This window comes from Lissotriton vulgaris, chromosome 1_1, assembly GCF_964263255.1.
Source record: "Lissotriton vulgaris chromosome 1_1, aLisVul1.2, whole genome shotgun sequence".
Taxonomy (NCBI): Eukaryota; Metazoa; Chordata; class Amphibia; order Caudata; family Salamandridae; genus Lissotriton; species Lissotriton vulgaris.
This window is the reverse complement of record NC_141685.1, coordinates 1,018,713,790-1,018,732,859: the sequence shown is the minus strand read 5'-3', so window position 1 is coordinate 1,018,732,859 and position 19,070 is coordinate 1,018,713,790. Positions and strand designations below refer to the sequence as shown.

General features: G+C 39.8%; 1 protein-coding gene across 2 annotated transcripts in view; it reads left to right on the top strand.

The window, feature by feature from the left end:
* The window catches only part of C1_1H19orf38 (chromosome 1_1 C19orf38 homolog), a 152,581-nt gene that overhangs the window by 114,122 nt on the left and 19,389 nt on the right, over positions 1 to 19,070 (top strand). For both annotated transcript variants that reach the window (XM_086961516.1, XM_086961524.1), the window contains one exon: positions 2,886 to 2,913. In XM_086961516.1, coding sequence (XP_086817642.1) covers positions 2,886 to 2,913 — 28 coding nt within the window. The remainder of the gene's footprint in view (positions 1 to 2,885; positions 2,914 to 19,070) is intronic.

The window sequence follows — 19,070 nt, the reverse complement described above, 5'->3', positions numbered from 1 at the left end:
ATAGAAAATATTCTGGATGGTTGAGTTTCATTACCAATGTCAGAAGCTTTAGAGAGCGCATTTGACAATTTGAAGTGCTTCTTTAGTTTTAATTTTCTTATAAACTTGAACACATCTACCCGGGTTTGCACATAATTAAATGAGTTTTTCGGACAGTACGACAAACCCAGGGATAAAAGTTGCAGTTCAGCTTTGTCTAGCACCACACCACATCCTCCGACCCACAGGAGACTCACGAACGGCGGCTCCAGGTCCTCCAGTAAGCTGGGTTTCCGAACGCCAAACGAGGGGCTGTCGGCTCACAATACTCCTTCCGGGTCAATTGCAAGGGTGCTTCCGCTTTTGGACCGCAAAAACCAAACAGCCCAAATGAAAGGAGGGTCCGTAAAGAAGGTAACGATCCAATACCTTCCAAATGAAATACGGTTCACAATCCTGCTCCGCTGCATCAGCAAATGGACAGAAGATCCAATCCGCATCAACGAAACCCACAGGTACAGACCACTCCACAGCGCAGAAAGTGAATTTAAAGTGGTTTATTCACACGCAATCGCCAGCATGACGCGTTTCGGTCACTACACGGTGACCTTGATCACATGCCAGACAAAACCAATGAAACTACTTATAAAGGGTGACCAATTAACACTAAAGCTGGGCGTACACAATGATGGAAACTGAAAAAACACTGAAATGCAGTTCATCCACAGTGAAAAACAGACCCATTTTTACAACGCTAAAAAAGTAAGTATATACAATTAGAAAATGGCCTAAGTGTACATATAATACATTTACCAAAATATTATACAATTTCTCAATGCTTTCTTTGACCTTTTCCTGTACATTATTTACAAGTTGCAGATCTATTAAATTCATGTCCATTTAAATACATTATGTACAATACTGATTCGATATTAGAATCCCCGGTCCACAGGATGATAGTGCAAAATAGATTTACCATCAAATTCGCCCGCTCAAGTGCTAGTGTTAATTAATATAGACCCAAAAAGTGCTAAAACCCTAGTGCAAAATATAAAGTGCCAAAGTGCAAATACTGCCAGCTTAAGAGTCAGGTCCGTGACCCTTAGATACCTCATATGCGGCTGGCAGAAATATTACAAGAAAGAAATAGGGAAAGTGTAATGGAAAACTCAGGCCCAACCATGTTACACCATATTAGGAGGTTTACATGTAATGGATTAATATTAAAGACTACCCCTAAACCCTATATGGACAACGTGACTACAATGATTAACAAACAAGTATCCCAAAATTTATATTGCACATTATAAGTGTTTTGGAGGGATGAGCAGACTCACACGGCTGACAATGTCGGGGCATTACTAAGTGCACGGACCGGTCACTGCACCTGAGTCCACGTTGGGGGATATGCCTACATGCCCGGTCTGTGAGAACTGCACGGACTATTTATCAGTGTGGGGACTTCAATTACCAGCATTCATAGTGAGTACAGCAGCAGAGGATTAAGAGCGGAACCTCTGATTGGACCAAATGTACTCCAATGGGAGTATTACAAGAAGTACATACCCCACACAAGAGCCATCGAATCTAAGAACACAATGCTGGCAGTGAGGAAGGAAAACGCCGAAACGCGTCTGCCAGGTGTTTTTATTGGATTGTGATGTCCGGATGGTGGCAATAAAACTTTCCTGGTGCGGCTCCAACGCATGTGTCGGACCCGTTCTTTAGGAAGAGGAGGCACTGGTGGTGGATATATATATATATATATATATATATTTGCACCAAACTCCCACCAACGTGGAAAACGGAGTCGCACACCAACGGATTAACAAACAGGTATTTTATTCTTTTACAGGTGAAATCCTGACGCGTTTCGTCCAACTTTGGACTTTCTCAAAGGTCACCCCTTACACCATCGCTGCTGCCAGTCCACAAGCAATTGCCAAAGTTCCATTTATTGACCCCCAGTGGTCATGACCTTCAATGGTCATTACGTAATTTTAAGGCATGCTGGATCTTGTAGTTCTGCTGGCAACAGTAGTTTCTCTGCCCTCCATTAGGCGGTGTTTTTAATGTGATATGTTCCGTTTGGAAGTGTCTGTTTGTTCTGTATGCTGTCGGCAAACCATTTTGAAGTCCGCCTACAGAGTCATACCGATGCCGGTCATCGGTGGCAACCGCTTTCCCTCTCGTTCGTCACGACCAGGAAGGAATGGTTCAAGTCGGGAAAGCCTCTGGCGCGCTTGCTGACTGTGCGTCCTCCCGCGGCAGAACCACACCGCCGAATATTTGCACCAAACTCCCACCAACGTGGAAAACGGAGTCGCACACCAACGGATTAACAAACAGGTATTTTATTCTTTTACAGGTGAAATCCTGACGCGTTTCGTCCAACTTTGGACTTTCTCAAAGGTCACCCCTTACACCATCGCTGTATATATATATAGTACATGTAAAAAAAGGGGGGTGAAAGTTGCTGCATTTGTTTATCAGCAAAATCATTACCATGGTTTGTGCAACAAAATTGAGTTCCATCGTAAAATGTGTGCATATGATAGGATATGATTTACTTTGATTTTCTTTAACACCTTTTTAAGACTAACATCTTAGAGTGATATGTTAGAACATGAAATAACCAGTCCTTGTAAGGCACCTTTATGCAGGGATTTGTACAAAGAGAGCCTGGAATAAGGTCCAGAAAGCCACAAATGGTAACAACGTCTAAAGCGGGGAACAGAGAGACAGTAGGGAATGAGGATAATGGAGACTGTGAAAAGACAAAATAAAAGTAATGGGAAAATAGAGCAAGTGTAAATAAACAGAGAAAAGATGCACAGTTGATGTGTTTGTCAGCATTTTGTCTTATTACCCTGTTCACAATGCAGTGTTTATTTCCTTTCTACTAGTACGGGCCGCAAGAAAACGGAAGCAAAGGTGAGCATGCGAATTGGAGAAAGGTCTGTATGTATGCCTTCACATCTCAATGTAAAACTTTACAGTACATATGTGAGATGCTCACATGCAATAGAGTAGGATGATTTCTGAGATGGTTGGTGTAGGAAGCTGTTTCTTCATATAGTATGCCAAAAAGAGGTATGCTTTGTAAAGAGTTCAGGTATTCCTTGTGAATGGACAGGGGCTTGCTCTAGCAATCCCAAAGGGCTCTATCTAGGGTAGTTTGGTTGTGCAGTCTTAGGCTTATCAGAGAGCAGTGTTAGACAGTTGTTGCACACACAGAGTCAATAAATGATACACACACTCAAAAAAGGAGTGCCACACCAATTTAGAAAAATAACAGGTATTTTGAAATATATTTTGAACCCAAAACTGCGTAATAAGGTAAGTACTTTTTCGGAATAGACTTTTTCAGTTTTAGCAATGTTAACCAACAGTGCTTTTTAGGCGTAATGCTTTCCTATGGGAGAAAGAACAATTCCTGCATACATATACTTGCAATGCATTTCCGTAGGACCCCCCCATTTAGTCGGTCGGGAGGTGGTAGTGGGACAAGGACCAAAGTTCAACCATCAGATTGGTCCTACCTGCCCAGGTGAGTCTGGGTGCAGAAGTGCTGGCTGGGTTGTTAGCCTTCCACGCTACGTGGTAGAACGTAAGAGGAGCCACTTGGAAATTGGCTGCAAAGGGGGACTTGGGGACAAGTTCGGGATCTCCCACTGGGGGCTCGGTTTGTGAGGGCCCTGGGAACATGGAAGAGCAGTCGGTTTCCTTGGGCCCGGGCCAGGTGGCCCAGGTGGAGAGTGTTTGTAGTGGGCTTGCTCTCGTGCATCAAGGTGTTCTCTGTTGTTGATCAGGACCAGCAAGGGGGACAAAGAGAGGACAGCTGAGCCACTCTTGGTGCTGGCCTCTGTGATGCTATATCCTTTGTTGGCTGGTCGTCGGTGATGTTGTTGGGGTAAGGACTGGACTTTGAACATGCTTTGGTCGCTGTAAGGGTCTGGTAATACCGGATATTGATGCAGGAGGGCTCGTGGAGATCCTGGTGTCTTCAGGCTTGGCAGAAAGTTTGATCTGACCCCCTTGAGTGCACTTACCTTCTCCTGGGCAGCTACTGCTTGGTGGGCCTAGTGGACAGCAGCTTCTATAAACCAGATGTTGCAGTCTGTGCCTGCAGACTGCAGATGAGTAGCTCCTCTACTCCAAAGGAGATTCCGGTGATGCAGCGCTACTCCAGAAATATTTCCTAAAACTATATCGCCTTTCCCTGAAGTACCAAATCATACATCTACTCATCAGTGGGGCCCATAACACTGCGAGTTTCTCACAAAACACTTACATCCTACTTCATGGATCGGTGAAATTCAAAGGAAAGCTGCTGTATCATGGCGGAGTTTCTACCTCAAAACTAAATATTTATACTATTTACACCTGCAGTTTAAATGAGTTTTACCATGGTTTTTATTAACAAGAAATTTTATTCAGACACACCACCATTAAGGTCGACAAATCTGCTAGTAAAAAATTAGGCGTAAGAAAATACAAGACCAGCTTAATTCTCCATTCATCTAATTTTTATTAAAGCAAACTTTAGCATGTCTGACATTTTATTCACTTTATTAATTTCTTTATTCAAAGTAACTTTAAAGAAGAAAGTTTTATCTCAAACAGTTATGTTCATTTTATTTCAGAAATTCAGAAATAGACATTTTTATTTAGGTTTCAGAACAAAAGTATTTACCAAAAGACAGATAGTTCCCAAAATTAATTTTCTCCTAACTTCCCTACCTAATAACCTCATCTAAGGCTCAGTTCTCATTCAAAGAAATAAATATTTATTCAAGAAAATCTTACATCTCAGGAAAATCAGCATTCCGACAGCATCTCAGGAGGAAATCGAAGAGAAGCAATCATTTTAAGTAAAGTCAGGGGTTGTAATACACTATTTCACTAACTTTATCTATCTAAAAAGTAACTGTCAATATGAACTCAGATTCTGATTGGACAAATTTAGGGTGGATGAGCATCATCTCATCACTTTAACATTCAATTTCCGATGAGTCAGCCTAATTTTAAAGTATCCTTTGTTTAAGAAAGTTTTTGGCCTAGGCACATCATCAACTAGCAACTCCATGAACTTTTCCCACGTTCAGTAACTCAAACGTTCATTCTTTAGGCAGTCATCAGGACGTCCAGGGCACATTGTCCTTGAACTCGTTTCGTTCCTGCACAAGCAGCTCACATTCTATCTCGGCCTACGACGCGCGTGCGCAGTTTCTTTCACTGTCGCAGTAGTCGAAAGCCTCCATTTTTTAGGTAGGCCTCTCGAGCCAGAATGGGAACTATCATAGAAACAAACACAAATAAATGTTAATTCTTGAAGTGTAACCCTTCTGTTTTACCTCCCCCCATACTAAGGTTTCCCTGTTAGTTATTACCTAGCACACAAGCCACATAGATGCAATTTATACTTACTTATACTTCAGGTTCTGCCACAAATACATGCACAAAAAGCACATTTATGCCTTTTTTGTTTATTTTGAAGCTTTGCATTATTTCACAACAACAACATTAATTAGTTAGTTATATTTGTTCATGCAAGCAGATCAGTATTCCCACGTGTTTATGTGTGTGCATTCTATACTACGTTGGTTAATATTTTCCACACCACACATTTAATAAAAGTTACTGTTATGAGGAAATGACTTTACGAGGGGTATACAAAATTTTGTTTTTCCACCTCGCTCCGTCAACTCCCTCCTTTGGTGATCTTATCACCAAATATCTCCCAAAATTTTGCAAATTTTAACACAACATGTTTCGAGCTCTTCAGATTAGTGTGGTTTATACTTTCTTATCCTTTTCTCTAGTTTCTTTAAAGACCTTTTCTCGAAATGCTTCCATCTCTATATCACAGTTTTCACTTTCTCTTTCCTGTCTTTCTTGAATTGCCCTCTTTATCGATTTTCTAACATTCCTTCTCTTTCTATATATGTAACATAATCTTATCATCAAAATCACTAATACTATTATTGTTACTGGAATTAGTATCTTACCTATAATTGAACTACCTCTTTCTTGGAACCAATGTTTAACTGCTGAAAGACTTTTACCAAGGCGTTCAAGAACACCCTCAACCTCCAGTGGTTCAATTTCTTTGTGCAACTCTGTAATGTTTGTAATGTACTTTTCAATATTTTGACTTTTATCCGGAATGTAGGTGCAACAGTTTTGTACCTTCAAAATTCCACAAACTCCTCCTTCTTTTGCTAATATTATATCAAGAGCAAGACGATTTTGCATTACCATAGCTCTCATAGCAACCATTTCAGTATTTACCATTAAGAATCCACCTGCTGTGTCTGTTGACAAATGATCTACTATCGTTGATAATCTTCGAATTCTGTTTGCATTGAACAAAATTCCCACTGCTGGTATCAGTGCTCCAAAAATATCACCAATTATTTCTATTACACTCTCTCTTTTTCTACGACTTAAAGGTTTACCTATCTCATGTATTCCATTTGTACCCCTATCTACATGAAAGATTTTTGGAAAGAGCAGACCTACGTAGCATGTCCCATATCAATGGTCCGGTAATCTATAGTAAGCTTTGTTCCCACAGATAAAATATATACCAGGGAAAAGTGGATCTTTTCCCCCTTCAAATCCCCAAACCCCTAAAATTCTATAGGTGTCTTTACATTGACTCGCTCCCACAAAATAATTGTCATACACAGTGTTGTCTCTTCTTATACAGAATTTCCCTAACTATGGAGTATCTATATTTATAGCCACATTCACATTTCTATCATCCATGTTTTCATCTTCAAATGTCCAATATTTGGATTTCTCATGCTTTACCTTTTCACTACATTTGTAAGCAATTCTTCTCTCTTCAACCATATCTAAAAATGCTTTCACCTCAACTCTCATTTTACATGTCAAATTATTTTTGAAGGCGTACTCATGACTCAATTCATCTATTTCCAAAATGAATTCTCCCATTACTTTGGCAGGCTTAATTCTATTCAGGGCACTATCAATTTTTAACTTCGCAAATACTTCATCTAAATTTGAATGGTGATACTCTAACTTCCCTGTTTGATAAATCAGGCTTGCAATCACACTACACGTGACACCATATGTAAGTGGAAGATGGTGATACGTCACCCCTTCTGAAACAGATGCAGGTAATTTCACACAGACATAAAAATCACTGGCATCCATAGTTTTAACATATTCAAACAACAACCTTGAAAATGTATTCTTAGTATAATCACTTATGGACCTATCCTGATGCATTTCTGGTCTATATACATGTTGTTTATTAGACTTTGATTCCACACTTTGTTAACTTGAACTCACTTGAACTCACATTATGTTTCAATTTCACTAAGTTATCCTGGAAAGTAATGACAATTGCTAAGATTATCCATATCAATATTAGTAATCCTGTACATATCAAACATGATCTACACCCTTTTCTAAAAATAGAACATTTCATTTTATGATCATTACTAGACATTTTTTTTTTTTTACATAGCAATTTTTCTAACAATTTTTCTTCGACCTTTTGTCACCTATAGGCTCTTGCCTTCCACTTACAATGTTCCCCCTATATCAGGACTTCAAGTCTTGTCTTTACCTTATACCTTTGATCAATTATCACTTTTCTTTGTGATTCAGTTCTTTTACTCACCTTTCCCAATTTGCTTTTGGCACTATAAGTTCTCTTGGCGACTGTTTACTTCCTCAATCGGAGGTAAAACAATATAGGACCATTCAGGTGACTTGTATTTTTGATTTGGTCTTCTCACTCTTTTTGGCCTTTGAACGATTTTTATTCTTTTTCCCAACGACTCCTTTTGACTGGATATTTCATTTACTTGATCTTCTAGTTTTCTTGCTTGGTTAACCAGTTTAAATCTCAGTCGATCAGTCTCTTTTGGCCAATTATCTCCATTACAAACTCTTTTTGTCTTAGGCTCCTTGATGTTATGCTCCACTCTACAAGCCCTTTTTCTTGAACTTTTTCTCAATGGAGTCTCATCTGCACTGTTATCAGTTTCACTTTCAGTCTCTTCGACAGTTTTATTTATGACAAACTTTACAATGTCTTTTTCTTTTTCAAGATCAGTTTTCGCTTCTGACAGTTCTTTCACTCTGTTAGGAACATCTCCATAGCTGGTACTTGGAATCTCACCCTTATCGTGAGTTATTTCCTCTTTTCCAGTGTCTGGATTTTCGTTCCTGCCTCCAGAGCTTTCAGACTGTTTTTCAGTATTTTCTTGACCACCAGTTTTATCTTTACCTTGCTCAGTATCCTTACTGGTGTCAGTCTCTACCAAATCTCGATCTTCAGATTGATCTTCAGAATTCAGTATTTCGACAGTTTCTCCTTCTCCTTCAGACGCAGAGCTAGCCTCTGATACTTCCAGATGTCGACGTTCTTGTCGATCTTCAGTATCTGGACTTGTTTCTGGTTCACCTTCCGAGTCAGAATAAGTTGTGCTTTCACCTTCTTCGTTTGGATTCTCAGGTTTAGGCACACGGATGGTATGGCTTGCATGCACCCATCTTTTCACTCCGGTACATTTAACTGCAGTGGTGCTGACCAATATGACCTGTCTTGGTCTTTGCCAGCGAGGCACCAAACAGTTTCTTCATCAATGTACCTTTATCCGAACCCAATCTCCAAGAACTAGATCATGAGCTGGACTTTTCTCTTTCGTGTTTGATTCAGTTCCCACCTGATGGAACACAGAAGTCACCATGTCAGACAGGTTTTTGCAGTAATCCAGTATGATGTCATCATTAATTGTCAACAATTTATCAACTGGTACAAGTGCTTGTCGCATCACTCTGCCCATCAAAATCTCATGTGGACTCAATCCAGTCTTTTTGTCAGGGATACTTCTCAATGTCATCAAAACAAGTGGTAAGGCGTCTGGGCACTTCAGTCCTGTTGCCAAACACATTTTTGCAATCCTGTTTTTTATTGTTCCATTCACTTGTTCAACTACCCCTGAAGCCTCTGGTCTGTAAGTACAATGAGGTTTCTGACGAATGTCCAGTGCTTCACAGATCATTTGCATAAGTTTATTCTGAAAGTGGGTCCACGATCTGTTTCGATCGTGACTGGAAATCCGAATCTTGGGATTATCTCATGTAAAAGCAATTTTGCAACCGTTAGCCCATCATTTCTCCTCGTGGGGAAAACCTCTACCCATTGAGAGAACAAACAAATGATCACTAGAACATATCTGAGTCTGTTACATGGTGGAAGTTCAATAACGTCCATCTGCATTCGTGTAAATGGACATCCTCCCGTACTATGGTTCCCAAACTCAACAATTGTTTTTCTGTTTGGATTAAATTGCTGACACACCAGGCATCTCTGGCACAGACTTTCAGCAATCATCCTAAACTTTGGATTGTACCACGTCTGTCTAAATAGATGAAGCATGGCATCTCTTCCAAAATGAGCTTGACCATGATACATTCGGGCCATGTTTGAAATCATGCTATCGGGCATTACTAGTCTTTCATCTTTGTAAACCCAGATTTCGTCTTCCTCTCTTTGTCTGCATCCTGCTTTTAACCAGACATTTTTCTCTTACTCATCTGCTTCTTCCTGCATTTGCCTCACTTCCTGCCAAGTCACAACTACTGTAGTTAGCATTAAAGAACTTGAAACATGTTCCTTCTCCCTGTCCTGATTGATGGATGCAAACTTTTTAGCACAGTATTTTGCAGTTGAGTCTACATACCTGTTACCTCGGGTTATATAATCATCCTCCCTTTTGTGAGCCACACACTTCACCACAGCAATCTTGTCAGGCAATTGAATTGCGTCTATCAACATTCTCACAAACTCTGCATTACGTATTGGTGATCCTGCAGAAGTCAAATAACCTCTTTGGGACCACAGCTGTCCGTAATCATGAACAACTCAGAATCCATACTGACTATCAGTCACTATGGTAACCTTAATCTTGTTTCCCAGTTCACATGCTCGAATCAAAGCAATCAACTCTGCTACTTGAGCAGAACAAATTCCTTTCAGACAAGATGCTTCCAATACATCTGCCACCGTGCAAACTGCATATGCTGCACTCGGAACACCTTCATTTGTTCTCAGGCACGAACCATCAACAAACATTACGTAGTCTGATTCAGGCAATGGCTCATCTCTGATGTCTGGTCTTGGTTTGGTACAGTGTTCAAGAACGTCTAGACATTCGTGATCAACCAAATTTTTTACTTCGGTTTCCATGGTATCAGGCAATAGCGTAGAAGGGTTGACATTTACACATCTAGAGATTGTTACATTTTCTGCTCCCAAAATTATCTTCTCATATTTTGTCATCCTATTGTTGGTCAGATACTGTGTTTTTGCCCTAGTGAGGAGAATCTCCACAGAATGAGGTACATACACCCTCACAGGAAATCCTATCACGATTCCTTCACTTTGTTCTAGACTTACGCTTGTAGCTGCTACTGCTTTTAGACAACTTGGCAAAGACTTTGCAACTGGGTCCAACACAGCTGAGAAATATGCAATTGGCTTTCTCAGTTTTCCATGTCTCTGAATTTGTACTGACAATGCACATCCTTCTCGTTCACTGCAGTACAATTCAAACTCTTTTTCATAGGCAGGCATCCCTAAAGCTGGTGCTTCACACAAGCTTGTTTTTAGCTGTTCAAATGCTTCCATCTCAGTTTTGGTCAGAACTATAGGGTCTCTGATATCTGCTCTGGTTAATCTCTGTAATGGTTTTGCTATCAGTGAAAATCCGCTAATCCATTGTCTAGTAACCTACCATTCCCAGGAACATTTTTACTTGTCTTTGGGTTTTTGGTGGCTGCATTCCTTGTATCATTTTAATTCTTTCCGCAGTGACATGTCTGATTCCTATGCCAATCTTATCACCTAAATATTGCACTTCTTTCTGACAAAATTGTAATTTAGATGGAGACACTTTATGTCCCTTCTCTGCCAAATGATTCAACAATGCAATGGTATCTGTTACACATGCATCTTTTGTCTTCGATGCTACTAGGAGATCATCAATGTACTGAACCAATACAGATTCTCCAGGCATACTCAAACTTTCTAGTGATTTCTTAAGCAACTGATTAAAAATAGATGGACTTTCAGTGTACCCTTGAGGAATTCGGCACCATGCCAGAATACGATCTCTGAACCGGAACGCAAAAATTGGTTGGCTTTATGGGTGCAATGGAACTGTAAAGAACGCATTACACAAATCGATCACAGTGTACCATTCTGCATCATGGGGAATTTGATATAAAATCACTGCAGGATTTGATACAATTGGACAACATGGGACAACAATTTTATTAACCTTTCTAAGGTCCTGTACAATCCTAAAGGTTCCGTTTGGCTTTTTCAATCCCATTATCGGTGAATTACAAGGACTACTCTCTATCACTCTCAGTATACCTTGCTCAATCATTTTGTTTATCACCGGAGTTATTACTTCAATTATTTCTGCTGTCATTTTGTATTGGGGAATGTTCGAGTAACTCACACCTTCTTTTATAGAGACTTTTACAGGCTCTACGTCTCTTATTAGTCCTATATCTTCTCCTGTGAAATCCCACACCTTTTCTTTCACTACCCTTTTCAATTCATCAGGTATCTTCTCTCGATCAAACACCGGAAACAATTTATTTTGTTCTGCCTCAATCATGAGCATGGTCATTTTATACAAGCTATCGTCATCTGGAGTTTGCAGTTATATGCCGTCTGGTGAACAGTATATGGCACAGTTCATTTTACACAAAATGTCTCATCCTAACAGATTTACGGGACTACTATCACACACCACAAATTCATACATGTCTTTGAAATTTCCAATTTCTACTTCAACTGGTTGTGTTAAGGAGGTTTTAATCTGTCTATTAGCTACACCTACAACTTGGATGTGCTCTCCCGAGAGAGGAAGATTTTGAACTTCCACTGATCTAACAGTAGAACAGGTAGCACCAGTATCCACTAGGAAAGTTATTTCTACATCATTCACCTTTCCGTTTTCAAATGGACCGGACTGATCTACCTTAAGAGTGGCTCCAAGCACACACTCTTCTCCCTCTCTCAGGCACCGTCAGAAACTTTCATCCGACTCACTCCCACCTTCCTCTTGTAACCAATACTGGGGACTTACATTCAATCTAGGAGATCTGTTTACCCGCTCGCCTCTGCTGAATCCTGTCTCTGCACTGTATCTCTGCTGATTTACACTGTGTGGAAGTGGCGGTTGTGGCACCTGACTCTGCTGAGTAACTATCTGCTGCTGTTGTGGTTGCTGTTGAAATACCTCATGCTGCACCTGTGGATTCAATGACGTATTTTCGGGATTAACTATTGGTGGATACTTACACTCTTTTCTCCAATTCCCTACTCTGCCGCAATTATGACAAGGGATCTTTGTCTTAAGCTCTTCTATATTCCCTACCAATTTCGTTTTGTTGAAATTTTCTTTAAATTTTCCTTGACTCTCTGTATTTTTATTCTCCAATTGTGCTACTTGGTGTTCAGCTACTTTCACTTGTTCCCACATGGCTTTCTCTTTTACCTTCTTTTGCTTGGCATCAATCTCTTCACTACAATATTTGGCTTTTCTTAAAACATCATCTACAGTACTCAATTGCCATCCTCTCATACTATGCCTAATCATGTCTCCAATTTCTGGTCTCAACCCATACACAAATCTATATACAAAATGACTCATGTCCTTTTCGCTCAGTTCGTCATATCTACTGTATTGTTTAAATACTAACAACAGTCTTTCATAAAATGCATGTACAGATTCTTTTGGTTCCTGTGTAGTTCTGTCTATCTTAACCCAATCAGTTTCTTTTGGTGGAATTTTATTCTTCAAAAATACTATTACTTGTTCGTACTTGCGCATTACTTCAGGTGACGGAGCACCTGTTACTTTGTCTCGTGGATATTCTTCTCTTGGCCAATCTACAGATATTTTACACCCAGTCCACATATCTGCTGGCACAACTATATCAAAGAATCCATCCAGATCAACCCATAATACTTTTGAAACTTTCACAAATCTGTATACCATTCTACTGGTTTCTCTTTCAATCTGGGGAAACCATTTGTAAATGATAGTATGTCCTGTCTACTCCAAGGAACATGCACATATCCTCCTCTTGGTATTTCTCTCATAGGAAATTCATTTACTGTTGTTTCTTTTTCTCTGACTGGGATTGCTAATGTACATTTATCACTAGCCTCTTGTTTCTTCTTTGCCCATTTCACTCTCCACTTATTCACATCTCCCCATTTTCTTAGCAGCACAATTAATTCTTTTATTTGAGTTATTCTTCCAGAGGGATTCCTATTTTCAATGTCTTTTTCTGAAAAGTCTACCCTATACGTCTTCTGCAATGTTTTACATTTTGTGAAATCTACGTTTAATTCACTGGCACATCCTTCCAGCTGATCATGCATAGATTTTGTTTTCCAAGTAATACTTTTACACATGAACATCAGTTCATCATCTTGATACGCTTTTAATCTGTCTGTTCCAATTGTTCGAATAATTAATTCTTCCATATCGACTTTTAATCTAGCGACATCTAATACTTTGGGTTCATTCTCTTTTAATTTAAAAGTTTTAAGCCAATCACTTAATTCTTGTTCCGACAGACCTATCGGGGTCTGTGTCAAATCTATTTTTTCAGTACTGTTTTCAGGTGTAGCAGAATCAGATTCTGCTCCGGTTGCATATTTATAGCGTAAACTCTGATTAAAAGTCAAGTCAGGCGGATTTACATTACTTGCTCGTCTGATTTCTGACAATTCTGGATAAATATTTTCTTTTACCTTTTGCAAACTTTGCTGTAAAGGGATTGTTAAACTTGGCTCTTTTATTCTTTGGTTCTCAAACACTGGGATTACAGGTCCTATCGTTACTGGGACTGTTACTGCTTCTATATTTTTCGTAAGCTCTTGTATCTTTTCTGTCAATTCATTTCTAGTTCGTATATACTCTGCAGTACTAGTTTGTTCCTCAACTCGTTTTTCTACTCTATTCACACTTCCTCTTTCATCATTCTGTTTGAGAGTACCATTAAGTCTTGTTTCTGTCATTGAGGTGTTTGGGTTATATCTCACTTCTACTCTTTCTGGTGCATCTCTAAAATTTGAAAATTGCCTTGGGGTTTCATTAATTCTGTCTTCTACTGACGGAGCATTAGGTGTAGTCCATAAAGAACCTGGTTGAGATGGTGGCGGTCTCCTATTTAATATTTCTTCCAGTACAGCATCCTCTGATTCACAATCACCATAACCATTTTTCTTCTTTTCTGTACATTTCCGCCCTTCATATTCGTCCACTAGTCTAACTGGATACATGCCATCACACATGCCAGCATTTCTCCATCTGCGCATTCTACTCTCATGTGTCTCTCCCCATAAGCCATGTAATCTACCTCTTGGTCTGATATGTCTTTCTAACCTCTCTCGTTCCATTTCATGCATCTCATCTTCCCATTCAACTATAGTTTAAAATTGAGTCGGTCTAGGTCTTCGCTCAAGCTTTATTATCCTTTCTCTCAAATTTTGTAAAAGTGCCACATTAAAAGATCCAACCTAAGGAAAAGCTAATGCACCATCATTTCTGGTATACCTTGCCCAATTCTCTAACCAAACACATGTATGGTAACCATATTTCGACAACATATAGGAAGCAGGCGTTTTCGGTGGAAGAAGTAATTTTCCTTCTCTTGTTACTATCCCCTTATCCTTTACAAACACATTTTTCAATTTCTTAAACCATGAAGGTTTCTTCTTTTCCTCTCCGTAATAGTAATCCATTTTTCTGTATTCCCTGTTTTTCAAAAGATCGCGTACTTTTCTGTTGCTGTTCCGTAACACCAACCTATCACAGCGCAGTTTACACTAACATACCAATTAGAACAAGATACGTCTCCTTAGTGCTTAACCAATAGTTTCGCTGCTTTTCGTGATGCACCAATCAGCCCTTACTCTGTCTTGGTCACGAGGACCAATCCCTGCGTGACACTTTTGACGTCACCAGCGCTCCGGCTTCTACAGCGCCGACTGACCCCTCCTTTGCAAGCTTTATCGAGAAGCCGTATTTACAAGATATACAACTGAATCGGTTAGTAACTTACACAAAACAACTCCATTTGTCTGTTTCGCTAAACAAAGTGATAGAAATTTCAATCACACAAGTATTCTGTATTACCAGTAGACAGTGCTTACCTCTTTTCTACCACAGAATTTTACCCTTGTCAATAAAGTAGCGCATCCCTCTACCTTACCCTTCTGTCAAACAATAACAAACCTGTTTCTCTAGGAATAAGACACATACAGAGACCTCAATGCTCCTTAGAGTCTAACCCAGAGTTTCACAAGAACGCATATTGCTATTTCATTTACACACGGTCACAAGGAAAACCCCTATTCATTCATACAATAATTCTGCATTTCCAGTAGACAGTGCTTACCTCTACCCTACCACAGAATTTCTCTATCGTTAGTAAAGTAGCACATCCCTCTAATTTACCCTTCTTTCAAGCTCGGGTTAAGTCCTACTACTCTCCCAGCGATAAGTTTTAAAACAGAATATGCAATGATCCCTATACTTGAAAGCTAAAATTTCATAGACTTCCCTCGCTATACATTTTTCCTTTCGTACCTAAGGTCCTTAAACTTGTGATGTGCGACAACATCACTTGTGATATACAACGATACCACAGTAGTATATGACGATACTACCTTTTGAAACAGACTATGCGATGTGCGACTTCACTTGCCACACTTCCTCTGCCTGCAGACAGAGTAACCAGCTTCCCGCAATCCTCGGAAGCCTTTTCAGGACTACATATAACGTAATACGAACTCAACAGATGTTAGTCATAATTCTGTACATAAAAACCCTTATATAACACTTTATACATAATCCTAGCTAATTCTATAGCAACCAATGCTCTGCTACCAAGTTTTATAACTGATGCAGCGCTACTCCAGAAATATTTCCTCAAACCATATCGCCTTTCCCTGAAGTACCAAATCATACATCTACTCATCAGTGGGGCCCATAACACTGCGAGTTTCTCACAAAACACTTACATCCTACCTCATGGATCGGTGAAATTCAAAGGAGAGCTGCTGTATCATGGCGTAGTGTCTAAATCAAAACTAAATATTTATACTATTTACACCTGCAGTTTAAAAGAGTTTTACCATGGTTTTTATTAACAAGACATTTTATTCAGACACACCACCATTATGGTCGGCGAATCTGCTAGTGAAAAATAATTTTTATTAAAGCAAACTGACATTTAATTCACTTTATTAATTTCTTTATTCAAAGTAACTTTAAAGAAGAAAGTTTTATCTCAAACTGTTATGTTTATTTTATTTCAAAAATTCAGAAATAGACATTATTATTTAGGTTTCAGAACACAAGTATTTAGCAAAAGACAGATAGTTCCCAAAATTCATTTTCTCCTAACTAATAACCTCATCTAAGGCTCAGTTCTCATTCAAAGAAATAAACATTTATTCAAGAAAATCTTACATCTCAGGAAAATCAGCATTCCGACAGCATGTCAGAAGGAAATCCAAGAGAAGCAATAATTTTAAGTAAAGTCAGGGGTTTTTATACACAATTTCACTAACTTTATCTATCTAAAAAGTAACTGTCAATATGAACTCAGATTCTGATTGGACAAATTTAGGGTGGATGAGCATCATCTCATCACTTTAACATTCAATTTCCGATGTGTCAGCCGAATTTTAAAGAGTCCTTTGTTTAAGAAAGTCTTTGGCCTAGGCACATCCTCAACTAGCAACTCCATGAACTTTTCCCACGTTCAGTAACTCAAACGTTCATTCTTTTGGCAGTCATCAGGACTTCCAGGGCACATTGTCCTTGAACTTGTTTCATTCCTGCACAAGCAGCTCACATTCTATCTCGGCCTACGCTGCGCGTGCGCAGTTTCTTTCACTGTCGCAGTAGTCGAAAGCCTCCATTTTTTAGGTAGTCCTCACGAGCCAGAATGGGAACTATCATAGAAACAAACACAAATAAATGTTAATTCTTGAAGTGTAACCCTTCTGTTTACCACCCCCATACTAAGGTTTCCCTGTTAGTTATTACCTAGCAAACAAGCCACATAGATGCAATTTATACTCACTTATCCTTCGGGTTCTGCCACAAATACATGCACAAAAAGCACATTTATGCCGTTTTTGTTTATTTTGAAGCTTTGTATTATTTCACATCACGACAACAACATTAATTAGTTAGTTATATTTCTTCATGCAAGCAGATTAGTATTCCCACGTGTATATGTGTGCATTCTATACTACGTTGGTTAATATTTTCCACACCACACAATTAATAAAAGTTACTGTTATGAGGAAATGACTTTACAAGGGGTATAGAAAATGTTGTTTTTCCAACTCGCTCTATCACCGGCTACTGGGGAAAATGCTGGCAACCCTCGAGGGCTTGTGGAGGATGCACAGTTGCAGGGTGAGTTCAGTCTTTGCAATTGACGAGTTTCTGTGCCTCAGGCAGGGTTTGGCACTAAACGTCTACAGCAGTCTTCAGTTTTTGCGGGGGTCAGCTCTTCAGTGTCCTCTTCTTCTTTGTAGTGGAATCTAAAGATCTGGATTCAAGGAGTCCCCTTAATACTAAATTTAGGGGTGTTAGGGGAGTGGAGAGTAGTAACCAATGGGCTACCTCCCCTTGGGACCACGTGGAGAGGTGTGGTGCAGCGGCCAGGTCAGCTGACTTTGGAGCAAAGGGTTCAGGTTCGATCCCCGGCTCAAATGGCAGCTCAGCTCAGCACCGTGTGACTCTGTGCAATAGCTGACTTAATTTCCACTACGGCCCCCAGTGCCTTGAGACCCGTAGGAGTGAGTCTTTGCGTTTACAAATACTGATTTACACTTACTACGCTCCCTATGACCACTTTCTCAGAGAAGTGGGCATAGCCCTGTCCCAGTTTCCAAAATTCTGCCATCACCAAGATGGCGAGATTTTCCTAGAGTGGGGCACATCAGGCAGCTCACATTAGGGGTGTGACTGACCTGGGTGTGCTCCACTCCTACTTTGTATACTAATTTCCCATCTGTCCTGGTTCCAAATTAGCCTTGGGGGAGGGGGTGGCATTTCCCCGACCTGGGGCATGTTGGCGTAGCATATCAAAAGCAGCATGGCTTTGAAGCCTCCGGCCTTGGTATGCTGAATGATAGTCATCCTGTTTGGAAGAGGTGTAAACACATCCTGCCAGAGCAGGCATTGTTCCTAACCTCTGAGAGCAGGGCTCTCATTTCCTAGGGATCAGAAGTGTGTCTGTGGGGGCAGGCTGGACTGGACCAGTCAGCTAGCACCCTAGTGAATTAGTAGATTTCAGGGGGCACCGCTAAGATACCCTCTGGGTGCATGTATTATTAAATCCATCACTAGAATCAGTGTGGGTTTATTAATACGATATGTTTGGTGCCAACCATCTTTTGTTTCACTGAAGCCATCATATAGCTGGTGAACTTGTCGACACTAGTGTCCAGTACATATACTCAAGATGGCTTCCCTGTTCACTGGTAAAGTCCAAGAATCGAATTGGACATCCCAGTGGCTGTCCTCACTTGTACTAGCAGTAATGGAACAGACCAGCACAGGGGCATATCTGACAATAACCTATGACAAAAAGCAGCATGTGTTTCAATGATACTATTGTTTAGTCATTTGTATGCCAAGACGCACAGCCCATCCATTCACGTAATAACACAATAACATTTAAGTGACATATACAATTCAGTACATACACTATATGGGAAAATTCATATAATAAAAAGATGGCTAAAACATACCTCTCTTAATGCAATAATTCTGTCTGATTTCTGAATTTTAAATTTCATGCTGTGTAATAGTCATTACGTTCTTCCGTCGTCTGTCTGCATCTATAAAGTGTCCCATACTACATTATATAAAACATCATCAGACATGAATTTGTGTACTTAGTATCTGATAGTCTGTCTGCAAAATAATGTACATGGGGCTTACGCTAATGACCATGTACCACCTTTAAACATTTTCCATTTAATC